Source organism: Sphaerodactylus townsendi, linkage group LG11 (assembly GCF_021028975.2).
Source record: "Sphaerodactylus townsendi isolate TG3544 linkage group LG11, MPM_Stown_v2.3, whole genome shotgun sequence".
Classification (NCBI taxonomy): domain Eukaryota; kingdom Metazoa; phylum Chordata; class Lepidosauria; order Squamata; family Sphaerodactylidae; genus Sphaerodactylus; species Sphaerodactylus townsendi.
Window position 1 is genome coordinate 75,815,268 of NC_059435.1, and position 22,212 is coordinate 75,837,479.

Sequence of the window (22,212 nt, forward strand, 5' to 3'; positions counted from 1 at the left end):
ACGTGGCTGTAAGGTTGCTGCTTAGCCTTGGAAGGTTTTCGTCTGACAAGGTTGGCGGGATGCCCGGATTGGGGAGTGTTTCCAGTATCTGCAGTTGCTAGTATCTGTATCTCCTGTTTCTCTTGCCCGTCTGTGTGAAACTGTTTCAACATGGTTTTCAGATGGGAACTACAGGTGTTTATCTAACTTTGGCGGGAACTGGTGGGGTGCCCGTAAAAGAGGCTGTTCGAACGTTGGGAGGCCAGTTCCCGCATTGCTTGTGATCGACTGAGAATGCCAGCTCAATAAAGAACTTGAACAGTTACTTTTGGCCTGGTCCTTACTAGTTCCTTACAGTGGCACATTGGTGGTGGAGGAGGAAGAAAGAGGAGGAGGAGTTTGGATTTATACCCCACCTTCCTCTCCTGTAAGGAGACTCAAGGGGGCTTACAAGCTCCTTTCCCTTCCCCTCCCCACAACAGACACCTTGTGAGGCAGGTGGGGCTGAGAGAGTTTACAGAGAACTGTAACTAGCTCAAGGTCACCCAGCAGGAATGCAGGAGTGCGGAAACACATCTGGTTCACCAGATAAGCCTCTGCCACTCAGGTGGAGGAGTGGGGGAATCCTACCCCGTTCTCCAGATTAGAATCCACCTGCTCTTAACCACTACACCACACTGGTTGAAACAGATGGGAGCAGCGGAAGGGTGCTTTCGGGGCACCTGCAATCTCTTTCACTGGGGTTTGACACAGGAGAAGACCCCCCCCTTGCCCCTCCCTGGAGAGCTGCACCCTGATTGTCCCGCCCGCTCTCCTTGAGAGTTGAGACCTTCCCATTCCCAGGGGAAAAAAGAGAAACACATAAAGAATGAGAAACTCAAGATTTCAACAACTATTTCCCCGTCTCTCCAGCAGACAGCCGCTTACCTGTGCTTTGGCATCTTTGGCCAAAAGGAAAAACTCTTCCTCGGGGGTAATGATGCGGACAGCGCACCTGTGGGAAAAAGCAGGAATGGTACTTTAGCTACCAAACCAAGAACAGAAGAGAACTGCTATCGCACCGCACTATAAATGCAATTTTGGAAGCACAAACCAAGAAGAAGAAGAAGAGTTTGTAAACACACCTCTGCCTGCCAGATATGAGAATTACTGAGGTACACATCAAATTACTGTGGCACATAAATATCAGACAAGGTGAATGAAAAAATGTCCACTTACTTTCCTGCGTCTCTCCCGGCAGCCTCTACCCACACAAGCCTCAGATCAAAACTTTGGAAACTGCTCCCCTGAGAAGACACGTTTTCAAATGAAAAGGTCAGAAGAGAAATTTTGGCAACAAAAAAGAAAAAGAAAACGTGTGCGTGCGTGCGTGCGAGCACATACCGGTAAACACCCCAATGTTTTTTAGAAAACGGACACCAATTTTTTTTAGAAAATGGACAGGCCAGGTGGGTTTTTCCCCAGCTGGACTTCTTACCGGCTGAGCAGATTTTTAAAAGCAAGAGTTTGGCAGTAGCTACCACCACAGCCCAAGGATCTTTGGCCTGTGACCAAAGGTAAACCATACACAGAATTTCCTTCCTAACATTCTGTTGTTGGCTCCACCTCATGTGGCAGCCATTTTGTGGTTGGCTCCACCTATTTTGGCAGCCATTTTGTGGTTGCGCCAACCCCTTGTGTCAGAATTCCAACAGTTGGGGACCCCAGATACAAATGTTCAGCTATACTAAGAAGCCTACGTTAATATTGTTATCATAGTTTCCCCCCAGGGGATCCCAGGATATGGTGAAGGGAAGCCACAAAGCCCTGTTGAAAAGATTTCTTGCCCCCCTCAAAGACCCTCTAATTACAAGCCAATCAAGAAAGTCTAACTACCATTTTGCTCACAGGCCCAACCTTGGAGTTCCTGCTTTCTCACTTGTCTCACCTGGATCAGCACTAGGATATCGTTGAAGAGCAGAACACGATCCGATCGACCCGTGCTAGACAAGACTGCAAGATTTTGGCTGTCTTCTAGCAACCTCCGCTCCGGAATACGCAGAACGTCCTGGAACATGAAGACAAAGTTGTTTCCACCACTTCATGATACACTTTAGCGGAACAGTGGGCTTACGTCAGATCTTGACAATTTCATCTTTAACTCTTACACAGATTAAATAAATCTTTGGCATGTTTCTAGACCTCAAGATCAAGCAGCGGGCAACAGATATTGATGTCTGAAACATAAGAATCGGTAAGATTTTTAAACTAATTTAACGAAGATTTTTTAATTCATTTCAACGCAGCCTGGCATCTCAGAATTTTAAACGAACAAGTTCCCTCTGCTAGTGAGAAAGGCAAAAATCACCAGCTATCTAATCCAGATGGGTGCCAGCAACCCTAAACTGAACACCATGAGAAGAGAAATTTTCCAGATTTCCAAATAATCTGTGCATATAGATTGGTTGTCATTTCAAGGTAAGTAAAAGTGAGTCCTATGCTGGTTCAAATTAACTTACTCTCAGGGAGCAATTCTAAACAGGTCTAAGAAATAAGTCCCATTTTATTCCACGGGGGTAACTCCTGGAAAAGCATTTTTAGGGATGTAAATTCTAAACTTCAAAGTGTAAACTTCAAAAATATCACTAGGCATCAACTTTAACACCCATGAAAATCAAAGGCAGTTTCCTTTTATTCTTGCACCTTACGTTATATGCATTATGAAGAAGAGCGTTTGGATTTATATCCCCCCTTTCTCTCCTGTAGGAGACTCAAAGGGGCTTACAATCTCCTTGCCCTTCCCCCCTCACAACAAACACCCTGTGAGGTGGGTGGGGCTGAGAGAGCTCTGAGAAGCTGTGACTAGCCCAAGGTCACCCAGCTGGCATGTGTGGGAGTGCGCAGGCTAATCTGAATTCCCCACCTGCTCTTAGCCACTTAGCCACTGCTCTTAGATACTATGCCACTACTGCTCCTATTATGCAGTTTGTTTAGCCTGGTTTTCTACTTTTATATATAGATATAGATATTTGTGTTTGCATCCTGGGACTACGCATCAAACTACTTTTACTGCAAAATTTATTGAATCCCTCAAACTCATGGCCCTCCAGATGTTATGGACTACAGCTCCCATCATCCCCTGCCAGCATCATGCTGGCAGGGGATGATGGGAACTGTAGTCCACAACATCTGGAGGGCCGCAAGTTTGACACCTGTGCCTTAGACGGTTTTTATTGTACTGTCTGCTAATTCCATAATCTCCTTTGTACCTAAATGAGAAAGGTGGATTACAAACAAAGAAAATAAATAAAACTACGTTAGTTTCTCAAAAAGGAAATATCCTCACTATTCGATCATTTGCAAGCTGTACAAACTTTAAGACCTTTCAGACTAAAAACACTGGAGGTTGAAGAAGCGGAGTTTGGATTTTTATTCCACCTTTCTCTTCTGTATTTTATTCCACTCTTTCTCTTCTCTCTTATTCCACCTTTCTCTTTCTCCCAAGTGGTTTACAAATCCCTTTCCCTATCTCTCCCCACAACAGGCACTTTGCAAGGTAGGTGGAGATGAGAGAGTTCCAATAGAACTGGGACTGGCCCAAGGTCACCCAGCTGGCTTCATGTGCAGGAACAGGGAAACAAATCCAGTTCACCAGATAACAGTCGCTGCTCAGGTGGAGGAGCGGGAACTCAAACCCAGTTCTCCAGATAAGAGTCCACCTGCTCTTAACCTCTATACCTCTGAAGTGAACTTGTCTGGCTGATGGTCCCAAGCAGATTTCTACACATCCAGAACTGCAGCAGTGGCGTAGTGGCTAAGAGCAGGTGCATTCTGGAGGAACCGGGTTTGATTCCCAGCTCTGCCGCTTGAGTTGTGGAGGCTTATCTGGAGAATTCAGATTAGCCTGTGCACTTCCACACACGCCAGCTGGGTGACCTTGGGCTAGTCACAGCTTTTCGGAGCTCTCTCAGCCCCACCCACCTCACAGGGTGTTTGTTGTGTGGGGGGAAGGGCAAGGAGATTGTAAGCCCCTTTGAGTCTCCTGCAGGAGAGAAAGGGGGGATATAAATCCAAACTCCTCTTCCTCTTCTTAAAAACGGCCTTATTCATTCCACTAGAGAAGGGACCTTCAGCGAATACCTGACATGGAAAACCCGCAAGATCCTAAGCGTTCTCTCTCACGCACCGTGAATTTGTGTCCCAAGGATTTCCACAGGCCTCTGGTAAGACCAGCTTCATCCAAGACTTGCCGAACGAAGGATTCCAGCTTTGCAAACTTGTTAGAAGCGTAGGAGATGGTTTCATTTTCAGGGCACTGTTGGGAGGATAAAAAGGTACAGTCCTTCAGTATTTGCTAAGCATCCAAGGGCAGACCCTAGAATTCCTGGCTCCTCCCCCTCCCAAAGCTTCCTGGGAGCTGTAGTTTGGGAAGGGAACTTGGGTTTCCCCATTCCTAGGAATCCCCTGAAGGAAATGGCTGCTTTACGCCCCAATGAGGCTGATGGGAATTGTAGTCCATAACATCTGGAGTGCCAAAGGTTCGCCACCACAGTTGTAGCCAATGAGGCTCCTCCCCTCCTCAAGCACCACCCCTCCTAGGCTCCACCCACAAACCTACAGGAATTGCCCAACCCAGATGTGGAAACCTTCGATGGGAGATCCAATACCTGGCCAGGAGATCCCTGGAGCTTGGAGAGGATGAGGGTGTATTGCTGGAGCTGATCCCGGAAGGGTTTGTGCAGCACCATATGGAGAGCCACGGCCACCGAGGCGTCCAGGGAGAAGTCGGCGAGGAACTGCTGCAGGGCCGGCTTGTGCGACTTCCAGACCTCGCTGCCAAGACCCAGAAGACACAACGAAGACATGAGTCCGCCTGCACTGCGCCAGCCCATCCAATGCAGTCTTGTCTACTCAGAATGGAAGCTGCTCTCTGGGTGGGGGTGTATCTACAAATCCAACAGGGGGTCTTCCTGTGGAATACTAGCTTTCCAGAGGGCAGGTCTACCCATTATTTCAATTGTGGCTAAGCAGCTCTCTGGAGGACTGGTCTACCTAGCCCAGTGGTGGCGAACCTATGGCACTTCAGATGTTCATGGACTACAATTCCCATCAGCCTTTGCCAACATGGCCAATTGGCCATGCTGGCAGAGGCTGATGAGAATTGTAGTCCATGAACATCGGAAGTGCCATAGGTTCGCCACCATGGACCTAGCCATTTAGAATAAATTGGTAGAACTGGCCTTTGCAGAGGCCAGGTCTATTTGTTATATTCCACCAGAGAGCTGGCTACCTGTGGTGAAATATAATGGGTAGACCTGGCCTCTGCAATTCATTCTACATGACTGGGCCAAGGGTCACCCTACAACAGTGATGGCGAACCTATGGCACGGGTGCCAGAGGTGGCACTCAGAGCCATCTCTGTGGGCACGCACAGAGTTCATCATGTGGGGGGGAAATTCCCCCCCCCCCCACACACACACACACATCTAGGCTGGCCTGGGCCGCTGGGCTCAATTATTAGCATTAAGCCTAAGACCTAGTTTTGGGGAAGCAGTGTAGGTAACCCTGTTAAGCACTGTTAAACCCCACTGATTTTCATGCGAAGAACTAAAGCGTGATCCTTTACCTGGGAGTAAGCTGGGTTGCTGGCAATGGGGCTTGCTTCTGAGTAAACCCTCCTTGGGTCGTGATTCACCCATTGGAAGAGTTGCACGGTTGCTTCAAAGCAAAGTCACCGACTACCACCAAGCTTACTCCTGAGTAGCGCACGCCTCGGAGCCAACCACTTTTACTAAACTGAAACCTCAGTATTGAGGTTAAATTGCCGTGTTGGCACTTTGCGATAAGTAAGTGGGTTTTGGGTTGCAATTTGGGCACTCAGTCTCGAAAAGGTTCGCCATCACTGACCTAGCCATTTAGAATGAACTGATAGACCTGGCCTTTGCAGAGGCCAGGTCTACCCATTATATTCAACCAGAGAGCTGGCTATCCGCAGTAGAATATAATGGGTAGATATGGCCTCTGCAATTCATTCTCAATGACTGGGCCAAGGTCACCCTACAACAGTGGTAGCGAACCTTTGGCACTCCAGATGTTATGGACTACAATTCCCATCAGCCCCTACAATTGGCCATGCTGGCAGGGGCTGATGGGAATTGTAGTCCATAACATCTGGAGTGCCAAAGGTTCGCCACCACAGCCCTACAAGCTTCCATTACAGATCGGAGGTTTGAACCCGGGTCTCTTAATCTGACACTACCACTAGGCCATCCTGCCTCTCATTGTATAGCTTATCTGCATTCTCAGGGACCAGCAAAATCCAACGCTGGATGACAGCCAAACGCCCCTCTGAAAAACATGCCTCCCGCTTTTCCTGATCGCAAACGTATGCAGGGCCGCTTCCAAGATCCACACCTCATTACGCAAGCGGCTGTGAATCATGTCAAAACATCAAGCGGAGACTCGCCGTCTCGCCCCAGGACCCGACCTGCACGCGCCCTGCCTTGTGACCGAGAGTCACGTGGATGCTCTCCTCGAGAGCAGATTTCCTGAGATAAGTCTGCACCACCTACCAGCACCCGAGGGTCGGAAGAAGAGTGCCTTGCGGAGGCCGCGAAAGCAGGGTGCCCAAAAGTCCCGCGAGGTCATAGGTCCGCAAGACCCTCAGGGACACTTCTTGCAACGCTTGGATGTTTTAAAAGTAAGTGGCACTACAAACTGAAATTCAAGACTCTAAACCAGGGGTCTTCAAACTATGGCCCTCCAGATGTTCGTGGATTACAATTCCCATCAGCCCCTGCCAGCGTGGCCAATTGGCTATTCTTGCAGGGGCTGATGAAAGATATCCTGAACTATCTGAAAACTTCCATAATTACCCACCCTACTCCTAAACCATAGGTGCCAAACTCACGGCCCTCCAGATGTTATGGACTACAGTTCCCATTATCCCCTGCCAGGATGATATTGGCAGGGGATGATGGGAACTGTAGTCCATAACATCTGGAGGGCCGCGAGTTTGACACCTGTGCTCTAACCCTTCCCTGCAGCCCCCATGGATGGATAGAAGAAGAAGAAGAAGAAGAAGAAGAAGAAGAAGAAGAAGAAGAAGAAGAAGAAGAAGAAGAAGAAGAAGAAGAAGAAGAGGAGGAGGAGTTTGGATTTATATCCCCCCTTTCTCTCCTGTTGGAGACTCAAAGCGGCTTACAATCTCCTTGCCCTTCCCCCCCCCCCCCACAACAAACACCCTGTGAGGTGGGTGGGGCTGAGAGAGCTCTGAGAAGCTGTGACTAGCCCAGGGGTAGGGAACCTGCGGCTCTCCAGATGTTCAGGAACTACAATTCCCATCAGCCCCTACCAACATGGCCAATTGGCCATGCTGACAGAGGCTGATGGGAATTGTAGTTCCTGGTAATCTGGATAACCACTGGAATCTAATGAACTAACCCAAGGTCACCCAGCTGGCGTGTGTGGGAGTGTACAGGCTAATCTGAATTCCCCAGATAAGCCTCCACAGCTCAGGCGGCAGAGCGGGGAATCAAACCCGAGAATATCTCCATTCCTCCTTGCATCTGGTGACTCTCGAAAGCCAATACCTGGAAGATCTCCACTGGTGTCTAGGATCCCGCCAGACTCGAATCTCGCTCGTTCTCGCTGCGAGGAGATGCAGCCGGACGCACCTGCTCTTCAGCGGCTCAACGGCCTTTCTTCCAGTCCCAACCGCACCATTTTGTTACAGGGAAGCAATAACAGGGGGGCAACTAAAAATCCACGGCTCACCTTTTAATCCTGGCCGCATGTTCAAAGCCCTGAACGACCGCAAAGCTGGCAAAGGTAGAAAAATACCTGTTGGGGGACAAAAATATTAAGAGCAGCATTATGCCACCAGTTTGCGTTACGTCGGACAGAAAAGACACCAGAGAGATTATGACGGCCGTTCTGTGGATGCCACGGCACATCTTGAGCACACTGAACAAGGAGGAAGGTGGGAAAGCAAAGTATGGTTAGGAAGGCATAAAGCAGTGGTGGCGAACCTATGGCACGGGTGCCAGAGGTGGCACTCAGAGCCCTCTCTGTGGGCACACGACACACATCTAGGCTGGCCTGGGCCGCTGGGCTCGATTATTAGCATTAAACCTAAGACCTAGTTTTGGGGAAGCAGTGTAGGTAACCCTGTTAAGCGCTGTTAAACCCCACTGATTTTCATGGGAAGAAAATCCTTGTGAAGAAACTCCTTTACCTGGGAGTAAGCTCGGTTGCTGGCAATGGGGTTTGCTTCTGAGTAAACCTTCCTAGGGTCATGATTCACCCATGGGAAGAGTTGCACAGTTGCTTCAAAGCAAAGCCACCGACTGCCACCAAGCTTACTCCCGAGTAACACACGCCTCAGAACAAATAGTTTTTTCTAAACTAAAACTTCAGTATTCAGGTTAAATTGCCGTGTTGGCACTTTGTGATAAATAAGTGGGTTTTGGGTTGCAATTTGGGCACTCGGTCTCGAAAAGGTTTGCCATCACTGGCATAAAGGGAGGGGTTTGTAAGCCACTCCGAGACTCCTTAAGGCTGGAAAAAGCAGGATGCAAATCCAAACTCTGGTGTAGTGGTAAAGAGCAGGTGGGTTCTAATCTGGAGAACTGGGTTTGATTCCCCACTCCTCCACCCGAGCAGCAGAGGCTTATCTGGTGAACCAGATGTGTTTCCACACTCCTACATTCCTGCTGGGTGACCTTGGGCTAGTCACAGTTCTCTCATAACTCTCTTAACCCTATGGTGGCGAACCTAGGGCACTCCAGATGTTCATGGACTACAATTCCCATCAGCCCCTTGGCCATGCTGGCAGGGGCTGATGGGAATTGTAGTCCATGAACATCTGGAATGCCATAGGCTTGCCACCACTGTCTTAACCCCACCTACCTCACAAGGTGTCTGTTGTGGGGAGAGGAAGAGAAAGGAGCTTGTAAGCCATGTTGAGTCTCCTTATAGGAGATGAAGGTGGGATATAAATCCAAACTCCTCCTCCTCCTCCCCCCCCCCCCACCAACTTGGAAGGTTTTAAGCAGAGGCAGCTGAATACATGAATCAAAGACAGAATCATAGAGTTGGAAGAGACCCCCAGGGGCCATCCAGTCCAACCCCCTGCCATGCAGGAACACACAATCAAAGCATTCCCGACAGATGGCCATCCAGCCTCTGTTTAAAAACCTCCAAAGGAGGAGACACGATTTTATGATCTTATTCAGGATGGCATTTGATTCATTTTAGTTTTTCTGCCCACCAGCAGATTGAAAGTATTGATCTTAAATTAGCGGTCGGATGTTATCTTCTTGTCTTTTATTACCACTCATACCGCAAGCCACCTAGAGTGCCTGCGGGGCAAAGTGCTGCTACATAAATGCTTCAAATCAAATAAACAAGCCGGCAGAGATTGTACTCACTGGATGTATCGATCGAGGAACAGGTCCGCCTTCCAGATCAGGTAGAAATCTTGGACGCTGATGCATTCCGGGCTGCCGAAGGACTGCTTCAGGGTCCGACAGCTCTCTTCAGTCAAGTCCCAGAGAAGGTGGAAATGCTCATTCAGTCGCAAAAAAAGGTCCAAATTCTCAAAGGAGCCTTCAAGGGCAGGAAGAAAACGTGCCGTCAAGGTCCCTGCAGCAATAGAGTTTTAGAAGAAGAAGAAGAAGAAGAAGAAGAAGAAGAAGAAGAAGAAGAAGAAGAAGAAGAAGAAGAAGAAGAAGAAGAAGAAGAAGAAGAAGAAGAAGAAGAAGAAGAAGAAGAAGAAGAAGAAGAAGAAGAGGAGGAGGAGGAGGAGGAGGAGGATTTATATCCTCCCTTTCTCTTCTGTAGGAGACTCAAAGGGGCTGACAATCTCCTTGCCCTTCCCCCCTCACAACAAACCCCCTGTCAGGTAGGTGGGGCTGAGAGAGCTCCGAGAAGCTGTGACTAGCCCAAGGTCACCCAGCTGGCGTGTGTGGGAGTGCACAGGCTAACCTGAATTCCCCAGAGAAGCCTCCACAGCTCAGGCGGCAGAGTGGGGAATCAAACCCGGTTCCTCCAGATTAGATACACGAGCTCTTAACCTCCTACGCCACTGCTGCTCCAGAGAAGGTTGAGAGGTGACATGATAGCCATGTTCAGATATCTGAAGGGATGCCATGTTGGTGAGGGAGCAAGCTCGTTTTCTGCTGCTCCAGAGACTAGGACACGGAATTATGGGTTCAAGATGAAGGGAAAGAGATTCCACCTAAACATCAGGAAAAACTTCCTGTTCGACAGTGGAATTCGCTACCTTGGAGTGTGGTGGAGTCTCCTTCTTTGGAGGTTTTTAAAGACAGGCTGGGTGGCCATCTGACAGGAGTGCTTTGATTGTGTGTTCCTGCATGCAGGGGGTTGGACTTGATGGCCCTTGGGGGTCTCTTCCAACTCTATGATTCTACGTTGGGCAGTGTTGATAGAGGGCATCTCACAACCTCTGTTACCAAATTCTCAAAGGGACTTTCAGAGACAGACCTTCAGAGAGCCCGCCATTAAGTTCCTGATAGTTCCACAGCTTTAGCTACAGGAGGTCAGATCTTTAGTAGACTATCAGGCTCAACTTCCAAACGGTCGAAGAAGTCCAGCGGTGGAATTAACTTCTGAGGGATCAAACAAGCTTGCCTCTCACTGAGGGAATTGCAGGAGAGGCCGGACTCCGGATTCCTGTCCAAATAAATCTTTCCAAAGCCATAAGTAAATAAAAAGGGTTTTCAAGGGTCCAGAAATTTGGCACTCGGTCTGTTAAAAAGTGAGGATTGAGTTCAATCACCATCACCACATAAGAACATAAGAACTAGCCTGCTGGATCAGACCAGAGTCCATCTAGTCCAGCACTCTGCTACTCGCAGTGGCCCACCAGGTGCCTTTGGGAGCTCACCTGCAGCAGGTGAAAGCAATGGCCTTCTGCTGCTGCTGCTCCTGAGCACCTGGTCTGCTCAGGCATTTGCAATCTCAGATCAAGGAGGATCAAGATGGGTAGCCAGAGATCGACTTCTCCTCCATAAATCTGTCCAAGCCCTTTTTAAAGCTATCCAGGTGAGTGGCCATCACCACCTCCTGTGGCAGCATATTCCAAACACCAATCACACGTTGCGGGAAAAAGTGTTTCCTTTGATTAGTCCTAATTCTTCCCCCCAGCATTTTCAATGGATGCCCCCTGGTTCTAGTATTGTGGGAAAGAGAGAAAAATGTCTCTCTGTCAAAATTTTCTACCCCATGCATAATTTTATAGACTTCAATCGTATCCCTCCTCAGACGTCTCCTCTCCAAACTAAAGAGTCCCAAACGCTGCAGCCTCTCCTCATAAGGAAGGTGCTCGAGTCCCTCAACCATCCTCGTTGCCCTTCTCTGCACTTTTTCTATCTCTTCGTTATCCTTTTTGAGATGTGGCGACCAGAACTTAACACAGTACTCCAAGTGCGGTCGCACCACGGCTTTATATAAGGGCATGTCAATCCTTGCAGTTTTATGATCAACTCCTTTCCTAATGATCCCCAGCATAGAGTTTGCCTTTTTCACAGCTGCCATGCATTGAGTTAACATTCCCATGGAACTATCCACTAAGACGCCCAAATCCCTTCCCTGGTCTGTGACTGACAGCACTGACCCTTGTAGCCTTTGGCACTCTGTTAAAAAGTGAGGATTGAGTTCAATCACCATCACCACAAGACTCGAGCTCCCACCACGCTCACCTGACTGCAACAAGGGTGTCAGGATGACGCTGTTGATCCGTGCCAGGTACGCCGAGAAGGTCTCCTCGGTCCTTAGCAGCAAACTCGCCAGTTCCACGAGGCTCATGTCCTGTGAAATCACGGGCACGGGGGAAAAAAGCACAAAGGCTCCGGATTAGACAACAAGAAAAAACCCTTTTTCAATGTAACGTTTGGCTGCACGTTCGTTGACTGCGAGGTTGGAATTACTCCACCTGTGGATAAAAAAGAAATGAAGCACACGCTGTGTGCATAATTTCTTCTATATATATATAAACCTTTATTAGGCATAGAATCCATATAACAGCCAACAGCCAACATAGAATCCATATAACAGCCAACAGCATAGAATCCATATAACAGCCATTTCTTTTATATATATATAAACCTTTATTAGGCATAGAATCCATATAACAGCCAACATTGTCCAAACAAGTATCCCATACATGAGAACCGTCGCAGGTAATCCTTTCAAAGTTTCTATAAGGAACCTAGCTACAAAAGTTAAAATCTCGGAGGCGGAATTGTTTAGTAGAAACGTAATCTTCCCCACAGTAGAGTATTCATTAAAGATTACAGGACAAAGAGCAAAAAGTCTGGTCCTAGTTCCCTCGTATTTGGGGCAGTCGAGCAATATATGTTCCATGGTTTGAATCGCTGTGGTACAATGAGGACATTTCTGCTCTTGCAGGTTGATTCTTTGGAACCTTCCTTGTAGCATAGAGCAAGGGAAGGAGTTACATCGAGCCCTAGTGATTATCCATCTATGCTTGGGCTCCTGAAGTAAACTCAAATAATCTGCCATGTGATTGATTTTAAATTTGATATTAAAAAAGAGGGGGGAGCAATTGCTTCTCACCTTGTCCAGGATTGCAGGAGCATTCGTTGTGATTTAAGCAAAGTCCTAACACGGGCCCCTTCCACACAAGCAGAATAATGCACTTTCAATACACTTTGCAGCTGGATTTTACTGTGCGGAATAGCAAAATCCACTTGCAAACAGTTGTGAAAGTGGGTTGAAAGTGCATTATTATTCTGCATGTGCGGAAGGAGCCATAAAGTCGCTTCCAAAGGGTGAATACTGACGGAAGAAGAAGAAGAGTTTGGATTTATATCCCCCCTTTTTCTCCTGCAGGAGACTCAAAGGGGCTGACAATCTCCTTGCCCTTCCCCGCTCACAACAAACACCCTGTGAGGTGGGTGGGGCTGAGAGAGCTCCGAGAAGCTGTGACTAGCCCAAGGTCACCCAGCTGGCGTGTGTGGGAGTGTACAGGCTAATCTGCATTCCCCAGATAAGCCTCCACAGCTCAGGTGGCAGAGCTGGGAATCAAACCCGGTTCCTCCAGATTAGATACACAAGCTCTTAACCTCCTACGCCACTGCTGCTCCATGGATTGCTGTATAACAGTCTGGAACAGGGATAATAATGCTCAGTCCATCATAACAGATACTGATTGGAGGTACGGCTGCTGTCTTGGGGTTGGGCTATTCTTGGTGGTTTGGAGCTAGACCCTGGGGTTGGGCGGGGGGGGGGGGTCCTTGGCAGGGTGATCTTTCAGCTGGAAATCAACTGTAATAGCAGGGGATATTCTGGCGTGACCTGAAGATTGGCAGCTCTATAAATAACATTTTTCCCCCTAAGACAATCATTCTCCCACCAGAAATAGGATGAACTGGAAAGCTGCAGTTTCCTGGCATTGCTAACAATCTCGCCCTTTTTTCCCTACCACCGGCAAGCGCTTTAGGAACATAAGAAGAAGCCAGCTGGATCAGACCAGAGTCCATCTAGTCCAGCTCTCTGCTACTCGCAGTGGCCCACCAGGTGCCTTTGGGAGCTCACGTGCAGGAGGTGAAAGAAACGGCCTTCTGCGGCTGTTGCTCCCGAGCACCTGGACTGTTAAGGCATTTGCAACCTCAGATCAAGGAGGATCAAGATTGGGAGCCATAGATCGACTTCTCCTCCATAAATCTGTCCAAGCCCCTTTGAAAGCTATCCAGGTTAGTGGCCATCACCACCTCCTGTGACAGCATATTCCAAACACCAATCCTGTGAGATCCTGTGAATTTCTACTCTCTGCTCCATTTATTTTTGTGTTCTGTGCACAGATAGGCAAACTGCAAGTACTTCTGGCTTCTCTACAATTCCTCCCCCTGTTCTGGACTTTCTGGTGCCCCCCTCGCGATACCTGCACACGAGATGCGCCATTTCGTGCCCCACAAAAGCCAGCTATCATGTATCACCCAAAGGTGAATAGAACACAGCGCGCTCTGTTATCCCGTAGCTTCAGAGTTGCATATGTGTTACCTGGAAGGAAGGGCTGTCAAGGGGCAAGGGGCGTTACCTGATGCCTCCCCAGGTGACGTCACGGACTACCCACTGAGAATATACCAACTCCTACAAGGGGGATGTCAGCAGGGAACTCGGGACATCAATTGGGTAGGGGGAACATCGCACACTATCCTTCGCAGTTTCTGCACAAGAGCGACCCCTCAGAAGTACAGACTGCAGGCTCAAAAGGCATTTTCCGCGCAGGAAGACATCTTGCTCCTTTACAACCTGCATGATAGATCAGCCAGCCCAAAGCATAAGCATAAGCATTTTATTGTCATTGTGCACGCACAACGAAATTTACAGCAGCATTCCTCGATGCACACAATTCAGACTCATCCCCCATCCTCACTTTCCCCTTCCTCCACCCATCCCTACACAGCCCCAAACACATCAACACGAAGCCGCGGAGTTCAGCATCGCCACAGCTCTAGAGTAGAAGCTATCTCTAAGCCTCTTTGTCCTAGTTTTGATAGACCAGTATCGTCTGCCGGATGGTAACAGTTCAAAAAGAGAGTGTGCTGGATGAGACGGGTTTCTCAGAATATTTTGGGCTTTCTTTAGGTTTCGGGAATTATAGAGTTCTTCCAAGGAGGGGAGAGGGCAGCCGATCATCCTCTGTGCAGGAGTGATCACCCTTTGGAGCGCCTTCCTATCCGCCTCTGTACAACTGGAGAACCATGCACAGATGCAGTAGGTTAAGACACTCTCTATAGCACAGCGGTAAAAGGACACCAGGAGTTGTAATGGCCAATGAATCTTTACCTGTTGGGTTTCTGCCCCTTATGCACCTGTAGAGCCACAGGAGCTCTGATGCAAGGAAAAGGGAAGATCGAAGCCCAAGCCAAGTGCCCTCGATTAACCTCATCATCTGGGGATAAGAGACCCTGTAAATAGCAAGGCTCCAGTGGGTAAGAAATTAGGCTGGGCCGATAACTGCAAAGGGAAGGGGGCACTAAGCTCAGTTACAGCGGGTACATAGTTCCTGTCAACTGAATCAAGGGGTGTGTCGGGACAGGAGGCTGTCCTGCCCCGAAGGGAAGATTCACCACTCAGGTGAGTCAGGAGTGCGGCTCCAGCACCCAATCGCCTTGGAGGTTAAGGATGAGATGCTTTAGGGAGGCACAAGAGGAGCTGAGTTCGAGTGTTCCTCAGGGAGAGCTCAAAGTCTGGCTCAGGAAAAAGAGCAGACACATAAGAACATAAGAACAAGCCAGCTGGATCAGACCAGAGTCCATCTAGTCCAGCACTCTGCTCCTCGCAGTGGCCCACCAGGTGCCTTTGGGAGCTCACATGCAGGATGCGAAAGCAATGGCCTTCTGCTGCTGCTGCTCCCGAGCACCTGGTCTGCTAAGGCATTTGCAATCTCAGATCAAGGAGGATCAAGATTGGGAGCCAGAGATCAACTTCTCCTCCATCAATCTGTCCCTTTTAAATTTATTTATTTATTTATTTATTTATTTATTTATTTATTTATTTATTTATTTATTTATTTATTTATTTATTTATTTATTTATTGTTTCAGCTTTTATACCGCTCCATCCCTGGGTTATCCGGGGATAGTGGCCATCACCAGCTCCTGTGGCAGCATATTCCAAACACCAATCACGCGTTGCATGAAGAAGTGTTTCCTTTTATTAGTCCTAACTCTTCCCCCCAGCATTTTCAATGAATGCTCCGCCTGGCAATGTGGCAAAAACACCTGACCAATGACTCAGGGAGAAAACAAGAGCACCCGATGCTTAGGTCTGACCCTGGGGGTGAGCAGACCTTGGGCTATTTATGGGGAAAAGCCAGGCTGGGATGGGTGGACTCCGGTGTGCGAGAGAAAATCCAACCAAGTGTAAAAGCCTGTGGTGTTGTTGTTTAGATTTCCAGTTGTTTCTACAACCCAAATCCTACTCAATCCCATAGGGCACAGGTGTCAAACTCGCGGCCCTCCAGATGTCATGGACTACAGTTCCCATCATCCCCAGCCAGCATCATGCTGGCAGGGGATGATGGGAACTGTAGTCCACGACACCTGGAGGGCCGCGAGTTTGACACCTGTGCCATAGGGAATGGTCACCCATCAATAACATAATTTTTAGAAACAAATAATGTAATTTTAGAGATTATATACAACGAGAAATAAGAGATAGGTTTCACTTGCAGAAGTGGGCCATTAAGCACGCCAGGGCACAATAATTGCTGCAGATAAATCTGATCTTACACAGGCCAGTTTAAATATCGGCAACCCTACCAGGAAACAGGTTTTCCCACTCAGCCTCGGGCAAGCAGGGCAGAAAGGAGTACACCTTTTCAGGTGGGAGACAGACAGAACGCAAAAAGTGATTTTCACATGGCCTACATCAGTGGTGGCAAACCTCTGGCACTCCAGATGTTATGGACTACAATTCCCATCAGCCCTTTGGCACTCCAGATGTTATGGACTACAATTCCCATGGTCAATTGGCCATGCTGGCAGGGCTGATGGGAATTGTAGTCCATAACATCTGGAGTTCCAAAGGTTCGCCACCACTGTTCTATATAAATCAACAGACCTTGCAGTTAACCCTACACCAGTGATTCTCAACCAGGGTTCCGCGGTACCCTGGGGTACCATGAGCACGTCCCAGGGGTACCCTGACAATGCTACCGCCTGCCCCCCCCACCGGAATCACATGGTTTTTGAAGGGGAGGGGGGTTTGGAAACCTCACGGGCTTCCTTTAAACAACATTTAAAACAGCATTGTTTTATTTGCCTAAATGCGGTGTGGATTGGGGGGTAGATTTAAAGGGAGCTTTCCCTTTAAATCCCCCCAAATCCATGCCGAATTTAGGCAAACAAACAACGTGGCTGTCAATGCAGCTTTCCCTCCCCTCCCCTTCCCTCCCCCTACCTACGGGCCAAAAAAGTTAAAAAAAACCCTTAAAAATGCAAAAAAAAATTCAAATGAACCTCAAGGGTACCTTGAGATATGAAGAGCGAGGTCAAGGGTACCGCGACGTCAAAAAGGTTGGGAAACACTGCCCTACACCAGTGATGGCGAACCTTTTTGAGACCAGGTGCCCAAATTGCAACCCAAAACCCATTTATTTATCGCAAAGTGCCAACCCGGCAATTTAACCTGAATACTGAGGTTTTCATTTATAAAAAATGGTTGGCGCCGAGGCGCGCGTTACTCAGGAGTAAGCTTGCTGGTAGTCAGTGGCTTTGCTTTGAAGCAACCATGCAACTCTTCGAACGGGTGAATCACGACCCTAGGAGGGTTTACTCAGAAGCAAGCCCCATTGCCAGCAACCAGGCTTACTCCCAGGTAAAGGATCACACTTTAGTTCTTCGCATGAAAATCAGTGGGGTTTAACAGCGCTTAACAGGGTTACCTACACTGCCTTCCCCAAAACCAGGTCTTGCGTTTAATGCTAATAATCGAGCCCAGCGGCCCAGGTCAGCCTAGATGTGGGGGGGCGGGGGCGATTTCCCCCACACACATGACGAACTCTGTGCCCATGTGCCCACAGAGAGGGCTCTGAGTGCCACCTCTGGCACCCATGCCATAGATTCGCCACCACTGCCCTACACCCTCCTGCTCAATGCAGGGTTTTTTAACCTCCTCTCGCGCTGGGTGACTATTTTTAAATATTGCCCCACCTCCGGCGACGCGATCCACCCGCCCATGGCAAAATCCGGCTGCCTCACTCCGCCACGCGTGTGTTATTACCTGAAATTGACCCCCGCACCTCAGCTGGCGAGGCAAACAACCTTCCCGCTTCCTACCTTCAGCCTTCCAACCTGCGGGGATCTGCCAAATGCCAATCCCACTTTTTCACGGGATGACTCATTCCCCTGGCATCCGTTTACCTGCCGCGAGGATCCCTCTGCCGGCCCTGTGCCGACAGCCCCGGGGAGAAACCGGAGACTGGTGGTTTTATTCCAGTCCGAAACAAAGAATGTTTCAAGCTAGACAGGAGAGGTCACAACATCGGGTAGTGGTTTAAGAGTGGATTACTCTGATCTGGAAACCCGGAGTTGATTCCCCACTCTCCCCCACTTTGACACCCTGCTTTTCTCTAGCTTACAGCGTCTCAAAGCGGCTTCCAATCGCATTCCCTTCCTCTCCCCACAAAAGGCACCTTTGAGGCAGGCGGGGCTAAGCGAGTTCTGACCTGGGACAGGCCCAAGGTCACCTGGCAGGCTTCACCATGGTGGAGCGGTTAAGAGCAGGTGGAGAACCGGGTTTGATTCCCCACTCCTCCACCTGAGTGGCAGAGGCTTATCTGGTGAACCAGATGTGTTTCTGCATTCCTACATTCCTGCTGGGTGACCTTGGGCTAGTCACAGTTCTCTCAGAACTCTCTCAGTCCCACCTACCTCAGAAGGTGTGTGTTGTGGGGGGAGGAAGGGAAAGGAGCTTGTCAGCCACCTTGAGTCTCCTTACAGGAGAGAAAGGTGGGATATAAATCCAAACTACTCCTCCTCTTCTTCTTGGGCTAGTCACAGTTCTCTCAGAACTCTCTCAGCCCCACCTGCCTCAGAAGGTGTCTGTTGTGGGGAGAGGAAGGGAAAGGAGCTTGTCAGCCACCTTGAGTCTCCTTACAAGAAAGAAAGGTGGGATATAAATCCAAACTCTTCTTCTTCTGCTTCTTCATGGGAAGCAGCAGGGAATTGAACCTGGTTCACCCGATCAGAGTCCAGCGCTCGTGTGGAGGCGTGTCCGAAGGGAACCGTGACCAGCCCAAGATATCCCAGCAGGCTTCATGTACAGGAGTGGGCAGACAAATCCAGTTCACCAAATAAGAGTCCTCTGCTCGTGTGGAGGAGCGGGGAATCAAATCTGGTTCTCCAGATTCAAGTCTGCCGTTCTGAACCACTTCGCCAGGGTGGCTCTTTGGGATCCCAGAAGACGTTAGCATACCTGAAAGAGACCCAGAAGATTTTTGTCCTACCTAAAAGCGGCAGCATCCTTCTCCTGGAAACATCAGGTCCGGCTGGTTATTTTTGCCCCGAAGACACCCAGACTGTCCGTGTCTCTCGGAGTAATCCTGGGCAGCCCTTTTCCTGAGCGACGGTGCAAAGATCTGCGCTCAGTGCCGCTCCCAGTCCCGTGCGCGCACACAAATATGCAGCCAAGTTTCCTCTGCTGCGCAAACACACACATTCAGGCCGGCTTCCTGGATGACACACACACGCCACTCACACAGCCCTGTTACGAAACCTGCCCCAAAACAAGGCGGGGACAGCTGGTTGCTTTGTTGAGCCGGGAGTCCACACTGGCAACACGCACCCTTGTGCCAGACTCAAGCAAGCCGAAGAGACGGCGGGATTTGTGGAGGAGAGGCAGTGTGGCGCAACAGTTAGGGTGTGAGGCTACAAGCTGGGAGACCCAGTTTCGAATCCAAGCAAGCAAAGCCTTTATTGGCATAAACAAAACAAAACAAAAACACTACAAACAGTAAGGTTTTATCAGCAAAGAGAAATAACATCAGATAAATACAAATTTATAGTTGATAGTTCCATGGGAATGTCAACTCAATGCATGGCAGCTGTGAAAAAGGCAAACTCTATGCTGGGGATCATTAGGAAAGGAGTTGATAATAAAACTGCAAGGATTGTCATGCCCTTATATTAAGCAGGGGTGCGACCACACTTGGAGTACTGTGTTCAGTTCCGGTCGCCACATCTCAAAAAGGATATCGAAGAGATAGAAAAAGTGCAGAGAAGGGCAACGAGGATGATTGAGGGACTGGAGCACCTTCCCTATGAGGAGAGGCTGCAGCGTTTGGGACTCTTTCGTTTGGAGAGGAGACGTCTGAGGGGGGATATGATTGAAGTCTATAAAATTATGCATGGGGTAGAAAATGTTGACAGAGAGAAATTTTTCTCTCTTTCTCACAATACTAGAACCAGGGGGCATTCATTGGAAATCCTGGGGGGAAGAATTAGGACTAAGAAAAGGAAACACTTCTTCACGCAACGTGTGATTGGTGTTTGGAATATGCTGCCACAGGAGGTGGTACCGGCAACTAACCTGGATAGCTTTAAAAAGGGCTTGGACAGATTTATGGAGGAGAAGTCGATCTCTGGCTACCCATCTTGATCCTCCTTGATCTGAGACTTCAAATGCCTTAGCAGACCAGGTGCTCGAGAGCAGCAGCAGCCGCAGAAGGCCATTGCTTTCACCTCCTGCCTGTGAGCTCCCAAAGGCACCTGGTGGGCCACTGCGAGTAGCAAAGAGCTGGACTAGATGGACTCTGGTCTGATCCAGCAGGCTTTCTTATGTTCAAATTGTTACTGACTCTGAATTATTTCCATATCAAAATTTGCAACCTCCTCACGAAAAAACAGAATCGGGAGTTATTCGGCAGGAGAAACCATCTAATCAAATCTGTTCACTCAGGTTGGAAGAGAGGATGCAAACTGACATATTTAGATCTAATTTTGTGCAACGTAAACCAATGTTTCAACTTGATGGGTAGTGCAACCACATAACTTCAAATCCCTACTCTGCCACGGAAACTTGCCGGATGATACTGGGCCTTTGCCACGGATCCGACCTTGCTGAAGGACCCTTCCTGGAGACATCAGGCCCGGCGAGTTACACCCAGACTGGACTGTCACAATAAAAATCCTCCAAGACACTGTGTCACAGAGAGAAACACGTCTTCTCTCGACACGCCTCCGAAGATGCCAGCTGCAGATGCTGGAGAAACGTCAAGAGCCGAAACTACCACGCCACAGCGACACCGCCCGGAAAACCCACAACAGCCAATCCTCCGAGGCACCGACAGCCAGCGTGGTGTTGTGGTTAAGAGCGGTGGACTCTAATCTGGAGAACCGGGCTTGATTCTCACTCCTCTGCCAGTGGTGAACTGTATTTGTTTCCTTGCTCCTACACATGAAGCCTGCTGGGCGACCTCGGGCCAGTCCCAGTTCTCTCACGACTCTCTCAGCCCCACCTACCTCACAAGGTATTTGTTGTGCGGAGAGGAAGGAGCAGGGTATAAATCCAAACGCCGCCTCTTTTTCTGCAAAACCAAAAAATGCTAAAGCCAGGCAAAAAATGCAAGACATACTGCTATCTATCACGCCAGCCAATGGCAGCTCCAAGCTCATTTCCAGGCCTAACCCAATGCGAAAGACGGACTTGGTTTGCAGACTGTCCTGGGTTCAAATGCTGCCAGCTGCACACAGTGCTTCTCAGAGTACCAAATGCCAGCCATACCAGGCAGTACTGAGCTTGGCGAACCAGTACCTGACAGAGACTTCCTCACAGGACAAATAAAGCACCCAACCTCCCTCTTCAAAGAAGAAGAAGAGTTTGGATTTATATCCCCCCTTTCTCTCCTGCAGGAGACTCAAAGGGGCTGACAATCTCCTTGCCCTTCCCCCCTCACAACAATCACCCTGTGAGGTGGGTGGGGCTGAGAGAGCTCCGAAGAACTGTGACTAGCCCAAGGTCACCCAGCTGGCATGTGTGGGAGTGCACAGGCTAATCTGAATACCCCAGAGAAGCCTCCACAACGCAAGCGGCAGAGCTGGGAATCAAACCCGGTTCCTCCAGATCAGAGTGCACCTGCTCCTAGCCACTGCTCTTACCCACTACGATCACATCCAAGTGGATTTTGCCATTCCACACAGTCAAACCCAGTTGCAAAATGCTTTGGAAATGCATCGCTCTGTCTCTGCCAAAGGCCCACTGACATTATTTACATCCCTTCGCCACCAACTTGCCCCTTAAACCCATTATTTGCCATGAAGGAGGAGCACTTAAAGGAGGTGAGCAAACGTAAATTTTTGCAGGGGAATTTGGGTCACCTCCGACGTCCCACTGAGTCAGAACCCTCCAAACAAAAGCTCTTAAGTCGAGTGTCCTTCACCCAAGAACACTGCCTCTTTGGCAATCTGCTCCCAGGTCCAGAAAACATTTTCACGGCTGCTTTCTGCATCAAAAAGCCCTTTCTGACCTCCAGACCGTAGCAATTCCACGCTCCACCTCTTCCAAAAGTGACTCAGGGCCAGCTGATTCCTGAATCATGAAGCCAGAACGGGACACAGGTAGGGCCAAGGAAAGGGAACACAGAAAGAATGGGACGAGCCAATTCTAAATATTTTGTTATCCCAAGTAGGGGGTGCCCCCCATCAGCCAGGGACTACACCAAGACACGGCAGCATCACCTTGGGGCCATGCTCGAATGTGGCGA

At 49.0% G+C, this 22,212-nt stretch overlaps 1 protein-coding gene across 5 annotated transcripts in view; it reads right to left on the reverse strand.

Annotated features, from left to right (window-relative positions):
• The window catches only part of ALS2CL (ALS2 C-terminal like), a 59,034-nt gene that overhangs the window by 28,246 nt on the left and 8,576 nt on the right, over positions 1–22,212 (reverse strand). For 3 of the 5 annotated variants that reach the window (XM_048510918.1, XM_048510917.1, XM_048510916.1), the window contains exons 2-9: positions 11,682–11,790; positions 9,390–9,567; positions 7,735–7,800; positions 4,626–4,791; positions 4,145–4,273; positions 1,907–2,026; positions 1,198–1,265; positions 907–973 (exon numbers count right to left, since the gene is read on the reverse strand). In XM_048510918.1, coding sequence (XP_048366875.1) covers positions 907–973; positions 1,198–1,265; positions 1,907–2,026; positions 4,145–4,273; positions 4,626–4,791; positions 7,735–7,800; positions 9,390–9,567; positions 11,682–11,790 — 903 coding nt within the window. Of the gene's footprint in view, positions 1–906; positions 974–1,197; positions 1,266–1,906; positions 2,027–4,144; positions 4,274–4,625; positions 4,792–7,734; positions 7,801–9,389; positions 9,568–11,681; positions 11,791–14,041; positions 14,257–17,732; positions 17,804–18,957; positions 19,073–22,212 lie in introns of those variants that run through there. The other 2 variants (XM_048510920.1, XM_048510919.1) reach the window with 2 other exon arrangements.